Source organism: Cydia fagiglandana, chromosome 18, assembly GCF_963556715.1.
Source record: "Cydia fagiglandana chromosome 18, ilCydFagi1.1, whole genome shotgun sequence".
Classification (NCBI taxonomy): Eukaryota; Metazoa; Arthropoda; class Insecta; order Lepidoptera; family Tortricidae; genus Cydia; species Cydia fagiglandana.
In genome coordinates, this window is record NC_085949.1 from 16,413,718 (window position 1) to 16,432,844 (window position 19,127).

At 37.3% G+C, this 19,127-nt stretch overlaps 1 protein-coding gene across 2 annotated transcripts; it reads left to right on the top strand.

Annotated features, from left to right (window-relative positions):
* Positions 1–25: 25 nt before the first annotated feature.
* On the top strand, positions 26–18,678 carry LOC134673410 (molybdopterin synthase catalytic subunit). Of its 2 annotated transcripts, none has more exons than XR_010099473.1 (7): positions 26–159; positions 1,081–1,196; positions 10,167–10,342; positions 13,267–13,385; positions 14,027–14,147; positions 14,851–15,542; positions 16,071–18,678. XR_010099473.1 is itself a non-coding variant. In XM_063531393.1 (7 exons), the coding sequence occupies exons 1-7, from the start codon at positions 31–33 to the stop codon at positions 16,182–16,184; spliced, it is 1,017 nt and encodes a 338-aa protein (XP_063387463.1). In that variant the 5' UTR covers positions 26–30; the 3' UTR covers positions 16,185–18,678. The 2 variants fall into 2 exon arrangements, 1 of the variants encoding a protein (XP_063387463.1); XM_063531393.1 differs by having other exon boundaries at positions 10,167–10,372; positions 14,851–15,062.
* Positions 18,679–19,127: the final 449 nt, after the last annotated feature.

The window sequence follows — 19,127 nt, forward strand, 5'->3', positions numbered from 1 at the left end:
TTACAGTAATCTAAACATAGTTGAGTTATCATGGATCATTTAAAGTTAACGGTGGATAAGTTATCGGTGGATGCGGTGAGCGAGCTGGTGGTAGATGACAGCTGCGGTGCAGTGTCTATCTTTGTAGGAACTACTAGAGATAATTTTGAAGGCAAAAAGGTAAGTTTCATGCAAGCACACACTTGATTTATACTTATATTACATTAGCCCCCTGTTTCCTACTCATATTATTATTTAATAAATATTTTACAGTACAGTCGCCATCAGATATATCGGAGCGGCCAAGGTGCTCACAAATATCTGAACACGCCTCTATTATCAAGACGTTAAAGTGCATGTTCAGATATTGTGAACACCTTGGCCGCTCCGATATATCTGATGGCGACTGTACATACACTGTATTATCATTGAGCGGAAATGCATTGTATTATCATTAAGGTGTGTTCTCCTAATAACTATTGCATTGTCATCAGAAAACTTACACATGTCATGTAATGTTATACCTAGACTAGAACATTCACAGCATTATTTCCAATAGTTGACTTTTAATTCATTAACATATGAAGTGAATGATATGGTGTAATAACAATAACAAGTTGACAAAAACAATCAATTGAGTCTATGTTTTCTTCAATGCAAATTCAACCTTGATGTTTGCAATATAGAGCATACAATACAACCACAGAATAAGTAATAGTGCCTACTATTAGTATTAAAAAAAGTTAAAAAGAGGTTTAAAATAAAACAGCAGGCTCTTGCTTAGTCCATTTTGAATCCTAATATATTATTAATAAAGTTGAAAATCCAAATTTAACAAGTTGCTATTGATGCAAGTGCTGCAACTAGAGTACGAGCTGTACAAGTCATACGAACCGACGGCGCTCAAAGCCACACAGACCAAAGATACCTAGCTAGCTCATTCAACTTTGAACCCTAACACTATATCTATAAAGTCTAAAATCGATGTTTAACAAGTTATTGTTGGTGTCGCAGGTGCTGCGACTGCTCACATTCCACTTTGAACCCTAACATATTGCCTATAAAGTTGAAAACCCAAGTTTAACAATTTGCTATTGACAGGTGCTACGACTGGAGTATGAAGCATACGAGCCAATGGCGCTGAAAGCCATGAAGGCCATCTGTGACGAAGTTAGGAGCAAATGGAGCGCTGTACATAGCATAGCTATATATCATAGGTAAGTAATGTGACTAAACGTCTCATTTGTCGCTTGCCATAAGGACGAGATTTGCTTGTATCTTTATACGAATAACTTGTAAAAGCGTCCCTATTGCATAGCGGCAAAGTGGGACGTTTGTCTTAAGCAGTTCTTCCTAATCCGTGATATTGTTATTCTCTAACCCAGCGGTCGGTAACAAGCGGCCCGCGGCCCGCGAACCTCCCACTTGCGGCCCGCGAGCCTCCCTGGCTATTTTGTATGTAATATCGACAAACGACAATGTCTGATAAAGTCATAAATACTAACAAACTGCGGCCCGCGTCAACTTCGGTAACTAGTATTTGGCCCTTGGCTGTTAAAAGGTTGCCGACCGCTGCTCTAACCTATAGTCTGTATCTTTAGGTATTTAAATAAAAGTAAACAAAATTTACACTCCAGTGGCTCCTTAAGCCAGTTGAGGGTAGATGAAAACATTACATGATCAAATAATGTAGGTTAAATTCTCGTTCATTGACAGATCCAGGTGATTTTATATTTGGTTGGTTAACAAATAAATGTTAAACCTACCCAAAAATGTACAAATTGTTTGTTTACATTTATTTAAATACCTAAAGATACGGAGTATAGCTATACCTATCTCCAAGTTTAACATGTCTTGTAGCAATGCCTAATGTGTGTTTGGAACCTTAATTATTAGTACCATCGCCCGCACTGTTAACTGTCCATGTCGGTGGACCTTATGCCTTTTGTAATATCAACCGATGTACAGTTAGGAGTGTTGCTGTTTATACACATCGTTTTGCGTTTCGTTTCTTGTATATTATCTAGTCAGCCATCTTTAAAAAGGTTCATAAATGGCTGGCAGACTGCAATTTGAAACGCAATTGGACCACTATTTTATTAAATAACTTCTATCTTTTTAGTAAAATTTGGATTGAAATACGTACAGGAGTATATGTCCTTAAAAATACATAATTGAACAATAGTTCATTTATTGACTTCTTAAACTTCATGAATTCAAATTCGAACTTTACATCTATCTAATTAAGAGTTAATTTTGAATGTAAAGGGCATAAGGCATAATTGTACGTGTTGTCATATCATTGAAAAAGAGGATGTTGCTTGTTTGTTGGTTGGTCGGAATTGCCGGCGATCACGGTCCGCCGCTTGGCTTGATTGCTGCACGCAATCGTTAATTTGGTAATAAATAACATTGTGCCTCTTAACACAGGCACAGTGTGAAAAGTAACAGTGGACCGACATGTTTGAAGTTTGCCTATAGTTCGTTTTTTTTAGCATTAGAAAGAACTTGCAAGAAGGTAAGCGATCTTAACATGTCTTTTAATTGAAAAACGCTTTTTTTAAATAAAAAACGATTACTTATGAAAGCAGAAGAATATAAATGATTGTATTCGATTCATAAATGTTACATATTTTCCGTAACCTATTTTTAAAATGTGTTTTTCAATTAAAAGACACATCTATGATTGTTTACCTTATTTCTAATGATAAAAAAACGAACTATAAATACCGACACCGCACAAGAACACAGTAGGGTTGTCACAGACTTTTACACATCTGCCCAAAAATTACAAACATTTCAAATAAGACACGATAGCCCTGTAAGTATGAGCTACTTACAATGGCAATTGGGGGAGGCCTATGTCCAGCAGTGGACGTCCGCTGGCTGATATGATGATGATGATGAACAATGGCATGCAGCGCGAGTGCGCGCGATTGAGCCTAAACACGTAATGCCATCATCATCACGAGTATGCCATAGTCTAATAAAACATGGTCTTCTCTTCCCAGAGTGAGACAAGCCTACGTCACAAATAACATGGCCGCTATATCTATCCGCTATCGCATATTATCATATAGCGCTGTCGCATGATGACGTAGGCTTGTGTCAGTCAGGTGACCTAGAAGAGACGGGAAGAGAGTACCAGGCGGAGTATATTATTATACCATGGAGTATGCTCTTGTCGGTGGAGTAATCGCCACTCTTCTCTTTGCTGGGTCAGCCTTAAACTCCGTACGACACGACAGACTTTTTATTTGGCTGAGGTATCTGATCTGAGCGTGGGCCTTCCTCTGCATCTTATCCCCTCAATCTTGCCCTCCAGGATGTTTAAAAGAATCTGACGTGCCGTCTTGCCCCATATTGCCCCTTCTGTCTCTCATTCTCATCTCATTTAAATTTTATTGAGTAAACATTTAAAATTCTAATTCTGCTAGCATGTTTATTCATGTCATTACGAGTATGTTACTGTTGTATTGGACTGATAAGATTGCGACGTCAAGTGATAGCAGCATCTTCTGCTTGTTTTTGGAGATAAAATCTACAGACTATGTTTATGTTTATAAAAGTTATTATGAGTATATTATGCAAAAGTGATAGTAATTGTTTACTGTGGTATAATCTATCACATTTTACTGCATATTAATATTATTAATAATTCGGCGTCCCTTTGTTTGACATGAAGTTTTAAGTCATAATCATAACCGATATTTTGATTGAGATACTTGACATAGACTGGGAAATATATAACAAATAATAACATAATCTTAACTGAACATAACAGAATGCAATTAGGTTTAAATTTTTGTCAGCAGCGTGGAGAATGTTACAGTAAGCACCCTAACTTAAGTACCCACGCCACGTCAGGCGTGGCTCAATCCGCGATTTTGTCGTGTTGCTACAAGTACATGCGGCCCACACCAATTTTGGTGTCTAACTATAGTAGTGCCGCGCTCCGCTACGTAACGGACCGGGATGTTGCGAATATTCGCATCCGCGGAACATCCGCATTATTTTCAACATCCGCATCTGCATACGTAACGGACGCCTGCTCGCCCTTGCGCCACATTGCGGTTATAGTCGTAATAGACGCATTTTGTTAGAGTGAACCTATTGTACCCAGTACTATTATTTATTCTGTGGCCACGTCGCCATTCTAGCAGTATAGATGTTGAAGAGTGGTTTATGTTAGGGCAACTTGAGGTACAGTCTTCAAACTAACAAATACCTACACAGATATACAGGGTGCTTCCTGTAACAGGAGCAATAAATTAAACTAAAGGCTGTATTTCTCAAACTGACCAACATTTGTTCAGCAACTTTTAAAAATTATGAGTCCTTTAGACTTCTAGACTGGTCATATTTTTCATAAAAACGATTTCGACTGGCAAAGCATATTACTTTTAGGCAACCGGGTTTTTTAACCTAATTAGACCCCGCTGAATCCGAATTTGCCGGTTACCGGAAGTGAGATATTTGACATTAAAGGTCCCTTTTTTTCGTTTTTCGTAAATAACTCTTAAACGGTGGCGCATAGCAAAAAATGTTCTATTACATAAGTAATCTGCATAAAATTAGCTACAAGAAAGATTCAGTACAATTTTTCGCTAGGATCAATATTCAAAGAGATTTCAACGCGGGAAATTTAATTATAATCACTTCTAAGGTCCCGTTTTTTAGATTTTCGTAAATAACTCATAAACGGTGGCCAATATCAAAAAATGTTGTTAGACTTTAATAATCTACACAAAATTTTGAATAAAAAAGATTCAACTGTACACTTTTCACAGGGATCAATATTTAAAAAGATAATAAAGAGGGAAAGTTAATTATAATAAATTATAAGGTTCCTTGTTTTTATTTTTTCGTTAATAATTTGAAAAGTATGACTCATAGCAAAAAAAATCTTATACATAAATAATAAACGTAAAATTTCCTACAAGAAACATTTAGAACACTTTTCGCTAGGATCAATATTTAAAAAGACAAAGCAGCGGGTAAGTTCATTATAATCAATTTTAAAGTCCCTTTTTAGTTTTTTGTAAATAACTCGTAAACGGTGTCCCATAGCAAAATAGGTTTTTAAGAACAAATTATCTACATAAAATTTCCTCCAAAAAACATCTAGAACACTTTTCTCTAGGATCAATATTTCAAGCGATATTAAAGGAAGAAAGTTAATTACAATCAGTTCACAGGTCACTTTTTTTTAGAGTTTCGTAAATAACTTGTAAACGGTGGCCCGATGCAAAACAATATTCTACATAAATACTAAACATAAAATTGTCCACAAAAAAGGTTCTGTACACTTTTTCGCTACGATCAATATTCAAAGCGGTATTAAAGGGGGTAAGTTAATTATAATCAATTTTCAGGTCCCTATTTTTAGGTTTTCGTAAATGACTCGTAAAATAAGGCTCATAGCAAAAGAAGTTCTTAATGTTCTTGTAAATAAATAATCGATATAAAATTTTCTACGAAAAACATATGGAACACTTTTCTCTTTTTAGGGTTCCGTACCTCAAAATGAAAATAAACCAGCTAAGCGCGAGTCGGACTCGCGTTGCAAGGGTTCCGTACATTACCCAATTTTTTAACAATGTATTTTGTATATGTGAAACGCGAGTGATTGCCTTTAAAAAAACCTGTCGGGATCGGTTCAAAAACTAAGTAATGCCCGACTCGCGCTTGACTGCATAATTCTAATAGGTTTTCCTGTCATCTATAGAGGTTCTATTTTGTATATTTTTTCAAAATTTTAGACCCAATAGTTTCAGAGATAAAGCCCCTCCCCCCAAAATAAAACATTAAAATACAAAAAATTACCATCGGGGGGATGGTTTGGCCTTTATCTCCGAAACTACTGGGTCTAAATTTTTAAAATAAAATAAAATAAAATAATTCTTTACCTATATAGACGAAAACCTTAAAATAGGGACCTGGAAATTGAATATAATTAACTTACCCCCTTTAATACCTCTTTAAATATTGATCGTAGCGAAAATGTGTAAAGAACCTTTTTTGTGGACAATTTTATGTTTAGTATTTATGTAGAATATTGTTTTGCAACGGGCCACCGTTTACGAGTTATTTACGAAAAACTAAAAAAAAGTGACCTGTGAACTGATTGTAATTAACTTTCTTCCTAGAGAAAAGTGTTCTAGATGTTTTTTGGAGGAAATTTTATGTAGATAATTTGTTATTAAAAACTTAATTTGCTATGGGACACCGTTTACGAGTTATTTACACAAAACTAAAAAGGGACTTTAAAATTGATTATAATTAACTTACCCGCTGCTTTGTCTTTTTAAATATTGATCCTAGCGAAAAGTGTTCTAAATGTTTCTTGTAGGAAATTTTACGTTTATTATTTATGTATAAGACTTTTTTTGATATGAGTCATACTTTTCAAATTATTAACGAAAAAATAAAAACAAGGAACCTTAGAATTTATTATAATTAACTTTCCCTCTTTATTATCTTTTTAAATATTGATCCCTGCGAAAAGTATACTGAAGCTTTTTTATTCAAAATTTTGTGTAGATTATTAAAGTCTAACAATATTTTTTGATATTGGCCAGCGTTTATGAGTTATTTACGAAAACCTAAAAAACGGGACCTTAGAAGTGATTATACTTAAATTTCCCGCGTTGAAATCTCTTTGAATATTGATCCTAGCGAAAAATTGTACTGAATCTTTCTTGTAGGCAATTTTATGTAGATTACTTATGTAATAGAACATTTTTTGCTATGCGCCACCGTTTAAGAGTTATTTACGAAAAACGAAAAAAAGGGACCTTTAATGTCAAATATCTCACTTCCGGTCAAGATTTCGATCGAGCAACCGGCAAATTCGGATTCAGCGGGGTCTAATTAGGTTAAAAAACCCGGTTGCCAAAAAGTAATATGATTTGCCAGTCGCATCAAGAAGGAGAGCGATTTTGAATCTTTTTGTCTAGTCTATTCCTATTTTTCATACAAAATAAATATTGCCTTCAATGTACGCTAACATCGGTGTTTGACGTTACTTGTCACGCTTTTGACATAACAAAATTTGCAATACATTGCGTCTTAGAATAAACTTTAAAGTGTAATAAAAATCAAACCATGAGTTATGTTCAATAGTTGCTGAACAAATGTTGGTCAGTTTGAGGAATACAGCCTACAGTTTAATTTATTGCTCCTGTTACAGAAAACACACTGTATGCATTAACTGACCTCGTGGGTTAGCCATGCCAATAATATTCCATTGATATGCAATCACTTTATCTTATACAATACTTATGTAAAATAAGACGTACAGTAAAGGGCCAAAAAGAATGCACATCGAGCTTTAGAAAGAGGCAATCGGCTAATTTCGACTTCGTATAGCGATATCTGTGTCGCACACACCATGACGTTTGTTTTGTCAGTCATGGTTCAAATGCGAGAGAGTGCAGTCGCCTATCTAAGTCAATATATATATAGAGCTGCTAAAACCCCTATAAAATTAAATTTGTACTATGGCATCTATAGGGAAAAAAGGTAAGCCGTTACTCTACCAGTCACGCGAAATTATCCACAATGTTTATAAATATTTTTTATCTGAAGCCAACCAATTTAAAAAACATGAGGATGTTAATGTAAGTAATTATTTTAAGAAGGTTCAACAGAGATTTGTCATTACAATATTACACTTTTTGTCGATCTTATATAAAATATATATTTATGAAGATTATTTTTCCCTAACAAGAATATAGCAATAATTAAAAATAGTTACATCGTGTTTTACAGCTCTATATATTTCACGTGAAATCAAAACAAAACAACAATAAAGTATTTAGTTCTAAATTCAAATTCTGATAAACGACTAACCTAATAATTGATGTACATGGAAATGAGCATTCGTTTGTATTCGGAAATGCGATGATTGCCGATGTGCATTCTTTTTGGCCCTTTACTGTACTGACATATCAGAGCTGAAACTAATCTTGTGTTTGATGTATCGACAGTTATATCAGTTATATGACATAAGCCAGATATAACTATTGGCGTCATTTGTTTGACGGTTTTGGAATACAGTCAGCAACAGTATTTAAGCAAGGGACGTGTTCAAAATCATCTACTATCTATAATATACACACATATTATCTTAACAAAATAAGTGTTCAGATTATGCTACGGATTTTATCAACGCCATCGCCATTTCGTTTGGCTATCAAACTAACGAGCAAGTTTTTTCTTAAATTTTACCTCTATTATGCCGGCTACACACTTAACTATAAATCGTAACGATTAATAAACTGTGCAGTCCGATTTGCGCAGTTTTATATTCCGTGTGTATGAAAAATCGTTGTCGATTATCGTAACGATTTGTCATACACACGGTAGATAAAACTGCGCAAATCGGACTGCACAGATTATAATCGCTACGATTTATAGTTAAGTGTGTAGCCGGGGTTATAAACAAAAAGGTAAATAAATATTTAATCTTACACAGGTCGACCTAGCCCCAAACTAAACAACGGTTATAATAATTGTATGTATTATGGGTACAATCAGCAACACTCCTAACTGCATCGGTGGACTAAGGCATAACCACCGCCTCCTCCCTCATGCGCCGAGTACGTGACAGTTCCAACAGTCTGCTTCAGCTGATTCTTGGAGATCCTCCTGGTACACTCTGGAGGCACTGGAATGACCTACATATGGGATTCAGAGGCACAGTGTATAATTTAATGTAAATATGTAGATTTTAATTTAATTTTAATGTAAATTTTGTTGACATGTATTTTTAAGTTTAATTTTAATTTTTAAATGATAATATTTTTATTTTAATATTGTGTATGGGTATATTTTTTGCCTGAAATAAATTTGATTGATTGATAACGTCCACCGATGTACCTACAGTTAACCGTGTGGATGGTACCTACCTACTAGTATTTGGCGATGATATACATTCTTATATAGATAAATTAATACCATTCAGTGACGTTCCGGTCTTAACCCACCTTATCGCGAGTTGTGTTGTAAGGGTCGTTATCTTTGTTTATTGCCGAACTGATACAGAACCCAAGGCGAAAGGTCAACTCGACACTGTAACTAAAATGGGTCTGCGGCTAAATAACCGGGTTATTGTATATGGTACTTGCGCCTAATAAGGCCCACTTTTAATTTAATTTTTTATTTTTTTCATTTTTGATATGAACTTGCAATTTTGTCTATGGTACTAACCAAACATGGGCGAGAAATTTAAACTCATTTACACTTATGAAAGTATGAAATTTTGAAATTGAGCAAGCTTTAAAACTGGACCTTATTAGGTGCAAGTATCTTACATATAATATACGGGTTATTTATTTATAGAGTATTTATATCTAGGTAAAACTGCGAACCAGCTGATTTGTGTTTATCCTATTGTAAGTAGGTACAAAGTCTCAGAACGATCTAGCTAGCTAGCTACCTACTCGTTTTAAAATGAGAGAGCTTAACTAACAAGGAAGGGTACCCAACTGTCCGACTCCGATTTGATTTATTTTGATATATGTTATAGAGTAGTCTAAAATAACGGACACGTATTTTTTAGCTGCCCAAACTCAACCTGTTAGGAGAAAATGGCCTTCAAAATACTGAAAATTGACCAAACCTTCTAATTTCTGAGAAGAGATTTCTGAGAAAAATATATATATATTTTTATATATATAAAAAATGAGTATGTGGTGAAATGACAAAACACGTCCCCATTCTTTATTCATGTTCTCCAACATATAACGAAACCAGTAATTAATTATCAATTTTTTTGAACAAATCTCTTCTCAGAAATTAGAAGGTTTGGTCAACTTTCAGTACTTTGAAGGCCATTTTCTCCTAACAGGTTGAGTTTGGGCAGCTAAAAAAAATACGTGTCTGTTATTTTAGACTACTCTATAACTATAGACGGTCAAGCAAATCTTGTCAGTAGAAAAAGGCGCGAATTTCAAATTTTCTATGAGACGATAACCCTTCGCGCCTACATTTTTCAAATTTGCCGCCTTTTTCTACTGACAAGATCTGCTTGACCAAGTATATAACATATATCAAAATAAATCAAATCGGAGTCGGATAGTTGGGTACCCTTCCGTTTGTATCGAGAACCGAGCTTGTTGCGGACTCGAAGTCTTTATCTTTTTCTTGGATATACAATTACTGATATTCACAATTGTCCTCAGATTAGGCAACGTCCCTACCCGCGAGGCGTCCGTAATCATCGCAGTCTCCAGCCCGCACCGGCGCGACTCGCTCGACGCTGTCTCACTCTGCATCGAGCTGTTAAAGGCTAAAGTGCCTGTGTGGAAGCGAGAGGTGTACGCGGACGCGGCGCCGGCCTGGAAGGAGAACCGAGAATGTGCGTGGAGTACCCATCATACTAATAACAGTTGCAATGGACAGAATGGCCAGAAAGTCTAACCCTTTACCAGGCTAAGGGATATATATTTCCCACATACGGGCACTTCAAACATATCTTCTATTTTCTACTGTTACTATTTTTGACACTGGGTTGACGGTTAAACCGCTTAACCCCGGGTTAGTGAGATGGTGCAAGTGGGCCTAAGGGATATATATTTCCCACATGCGGCACTTCAAACATGTGTCCATGAGTAAGACTGACATTCGATTGTCACTTTTGAAATGTCAGCCTGGTAAAGGGTTAATAACCGTTTGGTATTTTCTAGCAACGATTGTCACTACGCTAGGCCTGTGGTGTAGGCATAGAAATACAAATGTTATAATATATTACATTACATATATTCATAATAACACATAGGTACCTCGTAAAGTCGTGACTCGTGATATATTTTGAGCAATTTTAGTAATAGTTGGACGTCATAATATGACAATAAAGTAGGGTTCCTTATGAATAACAAAAGACTAGCTATGCATACAGTCGCTATCAGATATATCGGAACGGCCAAGGTGCTTACAAATATCAGAACACGCCTCTATTGTTAAGACGTTAGAGTGCGTGTTCAGATATTTCCGAGCGCCTCGGCTGCTCCGATATATGTACTGTACATAAATATGTTGTACACTTAGCGCTATTATTGTATATTAAGAGAAGTACAGTTGAATATGTTGTATGGTGCATACAGCTATGTATTATAATTATATATACTAAACTATAAGTATGTATTTGTATAAATAAAAGACCTTTTGTTTGCAATATACATACATAGTATGCTATAAGCAATATTCCCATGCTATATATGTAGTGTTACGTTATTGTATTTTATTAATTACTTTAGTAGTAAATGCTGCGATTTTTATTTGGTGATATAGGTTCGAATTTATAGTTATTTACTGAACAAAGTAGAACATATTTTTTGCAATTGTTGCACTGGTTGTTTTATTATTAGTAGATGAAATATTTTGCAATAAAATGCTTTGTTGTTTACGTGTTTCGTATTATTTCGAGTTGTACTTATTGTACCTACCCTAAAATGTTTTCCTTTAAATTCATTTTCCACGACGACTAAGAATCAGGGCTATTAGAATCATACATAAGGGAATTAAAAAATAAATAATACATGTTGATAGTCTAATTTGCCTTTAGGTATGTTTGCGGACGCGAGAGTCCCTGACTTCTTCGCCATTCTGAGTGCCAGATCGGCTGCCTTCCGGGCGAGACTACTAGCCTCTAACAATGAAATTCTGTCACTGGTAGCTAAAGACTACAGTGACGAATTTAACAAACATTGGCGAAAACTGCACCAGTCTGAGAACGGCCATCTTTAGTGCATATGTTTGTGAATGTTTTATTTCATTGTTTTAGGTTGTAAGTTTTACTGTTTTTATTTTTTTTACTGTATTTTTTATTTACTTTTACACCTTTTATTATATTATATTGTATTTTTTGGGTTTCTTGCCTGCCAAGAATTTGATTTGATTTGCTTACACTGAAGATCACATTTCATACTGCGTATTAAGTTATTCAATGTGACAGTAGGTACTTACATTGCAATTATTTGCCAATGAAGTAAAGAGAAAACATACTCGAATGCAGCTGTTCATATTTGGTTGAAAAATAGTAGCAGATATATAAATAGAATAAGTACGTACAGTCGCCATCAGATATATCGGAGCGGCCAAGGTGCTCACAAATATCTGTACACGCCTCTATTGTCAAGGCGTTAGAGTGCGGGTTCAGATATTTTTGAGCACCTCGGCAGCTCAGATATATCTGATGGCGACTGTACCTACTTGCACCGGAGTAGTTTACTTACACCTTGTATTTTTTTGAAAATCTCTTGTGTGTTATATGTCTTTGAATTTACTTTGGGATGCCCGGCAGTTCATAATAGACATTCAAATTTACAAATACCTACGTGGCATATGCGTAGTGGCATTATTTAAGACTGCTCAAATGTGGACGAGCTATAATATTGACACCATTATTATATCCTGTATGTGTATACGGCCTAGAATTTACATTGAAGTAGAAGCATAAAGTATAACAAGGGACCGCTTCCTTTGCACCTTATTCAACAAATAAATAATATTCTAAGTAAGTTTTATGTTTCTTTTTGTACAATAAAGTATTTTACTACTACTACTACTATTACTTTTAAAGTAGTCAATAAATGGAGGTAGAACAAGTTTCAGTTGCCTTTACTGTACCTACTCGAAATTAAAAACATAGGTAAATCAAATGGCTACAATTTTGGTGCTTGCCTACAGGTTATGTTCCGTTTGTGGCGGTCCCACGCTGACTGTTATGTTGTATAACAACGAGTGATGGGGACAACCTAATAATTATACAACCAGGATAATAGGCTCCATTGTCCTTAACCCTTTAAATAAAGGCATAAAGGTGTCAGAAACTGCAAATGAACCCTATCACTTCTGAATAGAGTTCAATATCATTGTGGGAAATATATTCCCTCTGCCTTATAAATTGAACCCTATCACTTCTGAAAAGTTCAATATCATTGTGGGAAATATATTCCCTCCGCCTTATAAATTGAACCCTATCACTTCTGAATAGAGTGTAATATCATTGTGGGAAATATATTCCCTCCGCCTTATAAATTTAACCCTATCACTTCTGAATAGAGTTTAAAATCATTGTGGGAAATATATTCCCTCTGCCTTATAAAATGAACCCTATAACTTCTGAATAGAGTTTAATATCATTGTGGGAAATATATTCCCTCTGCCTTATAAATTGAACCCTATCACTTGTGTATAGAGTCCAATATCATTGTGGGAAATGTATCCCCTCTGCCTTATAAGTGTAACTTGTAATAATAAGTACTTGTTTTATTTTTGCAGGTGACCCCACTCCACCCTCGCCTCCAGAGACAGTGGATAAGAACCTTATCCAAATCAACGTGTCCACAGAAGAGCTGCAGAAACGTATACAGAACTTCATCGAGAGGAAGAGAGAACAGGTAAATATGGGAAAATGAGTTATTTCTTGTGAGAGAACAGTTAATATTTTCTTAGGGTCACTTGCACCATTCAGTAACCCGGGGTTAACCGGTTAAACCTGGAGTTACCATGGTAACTAGTACAATTTCATAGTGGGATTAACGGTTTAACCGGTTAACCCCGGGTTAGTGCGATGGTTCAAGTGGCGCTTAGAAAAAATGTTGAAACACATAAGTAAATGCCCAATAATGGCTTATAACTAACACAAAAATGCACACACGGTAAACTGAATTTCTATAAAACCGAGAAAGTTTTTCTTACACTGACTCCGGTCCTGGGTAGCCCCCTCCCACCCAATCCCCAATACACCCAGCTCATCTCTTGTTGATCTAAATACATTTTGGCAACCGGTCTGGCCTAGTGGGTAGTGACCCTGCCTATGAAGCCGATGGTCCCGGGTTCGAATTCTGGTAAGGGCATTTATTTGTATGATGATACAGATATTTGTTCCTGAGTCATGGTTGTTTTCTATGTTATATATATTTACATATTATATATATCGTTGTCTGAGTACCCATAACACAAGCCTTCTTGAGCTTACCGTGGGGCTTAGTCAATTTGTGTATAAATGTCCTATATTATAAAAAAAAACATGTTCTAGGTGAACATAAGCAACATCCACGACTTCATACCCGGTGTAGAGGAGAGCGAGACAGAAGATACATGTGCGAGGGTGCGCACACAATTTATGAAGAGGAGTGACTCTAAGGGACATTTAAAAAGTAATTATAACCATTTCCTTTACCAGGCTAAGGCCCACTTGCACCATTCCACTAACCCGGGGTTAACCGGTTAAACCTGGAGTTACCATGGTTACCAGTACAATTTGACACTGGGTTGACGGTTAAACCGCTTAACCCCGGGTTAGTGAAATGCTGCAAGTGGGCCTAAGGGATATATATTTCCCACATGCGACACTTAAAACATGTGTTCTATTTTCGATCAGTAAGACTGACATTCGATTGTCATTTATGAACTGTCAGCCTGGTAAAGGGTTAATTTTGTCCCGTAATTATCATCATCATCATCATTTCAGCCTATATGCGTCCCATACTGCTGAGCACAGGCCTCCTCTCATGCGCGAGAGGGCTTGGGCTATAGTCCCCATGCACGCTAGCCCAATGCGGATTGGGGACTTCAAATACACCTTTGAATTTCTTCGCAGACGTACGCAGGTTTCCTCACGATGTTTTCCTTCACCGAAAAGCTAGTGGTAAATATCAAATGATATTTCGTACATAAGTTCCGAAAAACTCATTGCTACGAGCCAGGATTTGAACCCGCGACCTCCGGATTGAAAGTCAGACGTCACATCCACTCGGCCACCACTACTTCTAACTAAGCCAGGCGACAATGCTGGGCCAGGCAACGACAATGTTTCACATATTTCAATAATTTTACTCAAAAACAATCCTTATTTACCAGTCCGCAAGGTCCACAACGAATGGGGCCCGCAAACGGTCTCCTCCCCTCCCCAACCCGCACCCCTGCCGGGCGCCATCGCAGAAAGGGTCCTCAACATAGAAAAGTTCCTCAACATGGGGCCCGTGGCGCCCGACATCTACAGGCGCCTGAAGGAGATGGAAGACAGAATAGCACAGCTGCAGGCTATATCGCCGGAGTATGCGGACTTCTGGGTGAGTGGAACAATACCTATATGTATAAGAAAGGGTCCTTAATATAGAGAAGTTCCTCAACATGGGGCCCGTGGCGCCCGACATCTACAGGCGCCTGAAGGAGATGGAAGACAGAATAGCACAGCTGCAGGCTATATCGCCGGAGTATGCGGACTTCTGGGTGAGTGGAACAATACCTATATGTATAAGAAAGGGTCCTTAATATAGAGAAGTTCCTCAACATGGGGCCCGTGGCGCCCGACATCTACAGGCGCCTGAAGGAGATGGAAGACAGAATAGCACAGCTGCAGGCTATATCGCCGGAGTATGCGGACTTCTGGGTGAGTGGAACAATACCTATATGTATAAGAAAGGGTCCTTAATATAGAGAAGTTCCTCAACATGGGGCCCGTGGCGCCTGACATCTACAGGCGCCTGAAGGAGATGGAAGATAGAATAGCGCAGCTGCAGGCCATATCGCCGGAGTATGCGGACTTCTGGGTGAGTGGAACAATACCTATATGTATAAGAAAGGGTCCTTAATATAGAGAAGTTCCTCAACATGGGGCCCGTGGCGCCTGACATCTACAGGCGCCTGAAGGAGATGGAAGACAGAATAGCGCAGCTGCAGGCTATATCGCCGGAGTATGCGGACTTCTGGGTGAGTGGAACAATACCTATATGTATAAGAAAGGGTCCTTAATATAGAGAAGTTCCTCAACATGGGGCCCGTGGCGCCTGACATCTACAGGCGCCTGAAGGAGATGGAAGACAGAATAGCGCAGCTGCAGGCCATGTCGCCGGAGTATGCGGACTTTTGGGTGAGTGGATAGCCTTACGTTTTCAATCTACATCAATACATATTATAAAACAAAGTTCCCCGCCGCGTCTGTCTGTATGTATGTTCGCGATAAACTCGAAAACTACTGAACATAATTTTATGCGATTTTCACCTATGAATAGAGTGTTTCTTGAGGAAGGTATAGGTGTATAATTTGTATAAAAATATATTCTCGTTTTTTTTTTCAGAAAACGCAAAAGGATTGTAACGAGAGGGAGCAGAAACCAACCGTCGACTTCATCTACTCGGCGGACGACATCGCTCGCAAGATCGAACAGCTCGAGAAAATGGAGGACACGTGAAGCCTACATTTGTGGTATTCTCAACTAAAAGGGTACTTATAGTCCGTCAATAAGGCGCTATTTCCATAAAGCTTCTATTTGAAATCGACCTTATTGACAACCGTTGAAGTCATAGGCGTACCCAGTACCCACGGTGGGGCAATGTGGGGCAGTTGCCCCAACCTGGTCTCTGACCATAAGCTAAGTATTTCTGTTTCAACCGTACCCTGTTACAACGTACCCAGCCTCCCCTACTTCTGCCCCACCCCTTAAAAAATGCTGCGTACGCCCATGGTCGAAGTGGTATCTTTTTATTGAAAACGTCACATTTATACAATTACAATAATTTCATTTTTGAAACTAGCTTTGATCGCCGGCTGTGCTATACTTTCACCACTTTCAATATTCATCTGTAGCCGTACCACGAGTTGACACTTGAGGTTTACGTTAGCGAACTCGATCGCAGTCCATCTCGCTCGGTATTGGTGCGATAAGGATCCCTCGAAGATTATCGCACCTATGCGCTCGAGTTCACGCAGTCGCTAACGTAAATGTCAAATAACTCGATCCTAAAGCTGGCCACTGACGAGTCTTCCAAATAGATGCCGTTACAATGGATTCATCCAAATGGACGGCATCCTATATATTAAACATTGTACGTTTTTGACATTCACGGACCGATTTTGGATTGCTACCACGCTATTTGGACTGTTGGAAGGCTCATCAGTGGCCACCTTTATAGAGTATAGAATTAGAGTTAGACCAAGATAAGTCTGCAACGATTTTGACAGCACACGCAGTGCAAGTGTTATTTATACGTCATAATTTCATAGAAGTTTGACATTTAAAATAATTCTTGCATGCGCGTTCTATCAAAATCGTTGCAGAATTATCAACACTTGCACTGCGAACTGTCTAAATCGTTGCAGACTTATCTTGGTTTCACTCTAGGCTTGAGACCTATTATGATTAGACTATAAAACACTAGGGCATCTAGTTAAGGTTTCTAATGTATTTGAAATAAATAAGTTCATTGGATTATTGTACAAATCCAGACTGATTACATGTATGAGGTAAAAAAAATAAAAGATGGTAAAATTGTCTTACCAATCTATATTTCACGTTTTATTTACAAATTCATTTTAACATCAAACCATATCACATTCAGCGCCAAGAACCCGACTGTCGGGTACACTGTTCGTAGCGACTACGCGCACCATACGTCGAAGACGTGGCTACGCCCTACGAGCGTAACCTGGAGCACTTAGTGGCAAATTAGCAATGAATGTGATATACTGATATATTATGGTGTTAACCCATTTGATTGTGTATATATACCATCGTTCGCACCCCGTTAACCCTTTGACCACTAAACACGTCGGCTACAGCACAATATCAACCTCATCAGCGATAGGCGCCGATCAAAGGGTTAACTAACAATTCGTAAACCTATCTAACAGTCAGTATTAAATACAGATGTAGTGGATAATTATTTTCCATCGTATTTTCATGGAAATTTACGAACGTCTCGGTACAAAAAGTACATTGACTGAACTAGCATGACAAATACGAACGTTTCCGAGAAACTACGATGGAAAACAATAATGCCCTACACTACCAAACCAGCCACGTACATCGTATAGTGCGACATAAAATTGTAAAAAATAAATGAGGGCGCCACTTTCTATGTAACTGTCACATTTTAGATGTAAAACGCTTAAACATGGCAACAATTTGATATGGATTTTTTTAGTTCCATTTTATTTAAATTCTACTATTTTTATGTCGCCAAAAACGATATATTTCGTAATTTCGATACTGACCGTACTAACCTATTGCACAAAAAATCTTGCCCATATTCTTACAACAGTAGCAGAAGTAAATACACGGTCAATGTACTGTAAAATATCTGAACACAAGGTAATTTAGGTTTACACAGATATTTTTTTAAGTTACTTCTGCTGCTGATACCCATTACAAATTAACAAAAAAATAGTTTTATAGTCTCGTCATGTTAAAATGATCGTGATCTTGGTATCTTCTTGGGTCGTCCTATTCGTTTTTCGTCAAGTTCTTAAATTAGTCCTATTCTGCTTTCGTCACGCATTCTACATTGAAAGCCACCGACGATTGTGACGAATGTAGAATGGGTGACGAATGCAGAATAGGACTAATTTAAGAACTTGACGAAAAACGAATGGGACGACCCAAGACGATACCGTGATCTTAAATGCATAGTGATGGATACAGTGTACAGCCTACACGACAAAAACATATAATTGTATGCATTTCAGGGTTAAAAAGGACCTTAAGGTGGCGGTGTTTAAAAAAAGAAAATGTACTTAGTACGGATAAAATTTGATAACTAGATGACAGCAGATATCAATCTTTTTAAGGTCCATTAAATCGTGACTGGAATAAATTAAATTAGTAAGAAACTTCGAAACTCAGGACCGATATACATATATACAAGTAAATCTTGAATAAAATTAAATAAACAACTATAAAACTATCACATACTTAGTTTATTTGCCTATGATATCAGAAAGATCATATGTGGCGTTATCTATGAAAAGGGACCTTATTGTCGATGGCGCTTACGCCATTATTAACGAAGCTCCCATGTGAATACAATGCCGCGCGACGCTGTGCGGCGTAAGCGCCATCGACAATAAGGTCCCTTTTCATAGATAATGCCCCATATTATATGTTTCTGTCCAACCAAATATCTACTTATATCTTCAAATGCTGGCTGGCCTGGCCTATGTGTTGTTAAAAAGGGAAATAGTTACTTGTACAACAAGAGATCAAAGCTTGATATTTCTTCGAGTGCTTATTTTGACTCCAGTGCAAGCGAAAGATTCTATAATGGGGTTGGCCGGTCAAAGTATTAAGCAGATGGCGCCATCATAGCTTGCCCCGTCAATCCCTAGAATTGTGTCAAATTTTTGTTTTTTTAATGCT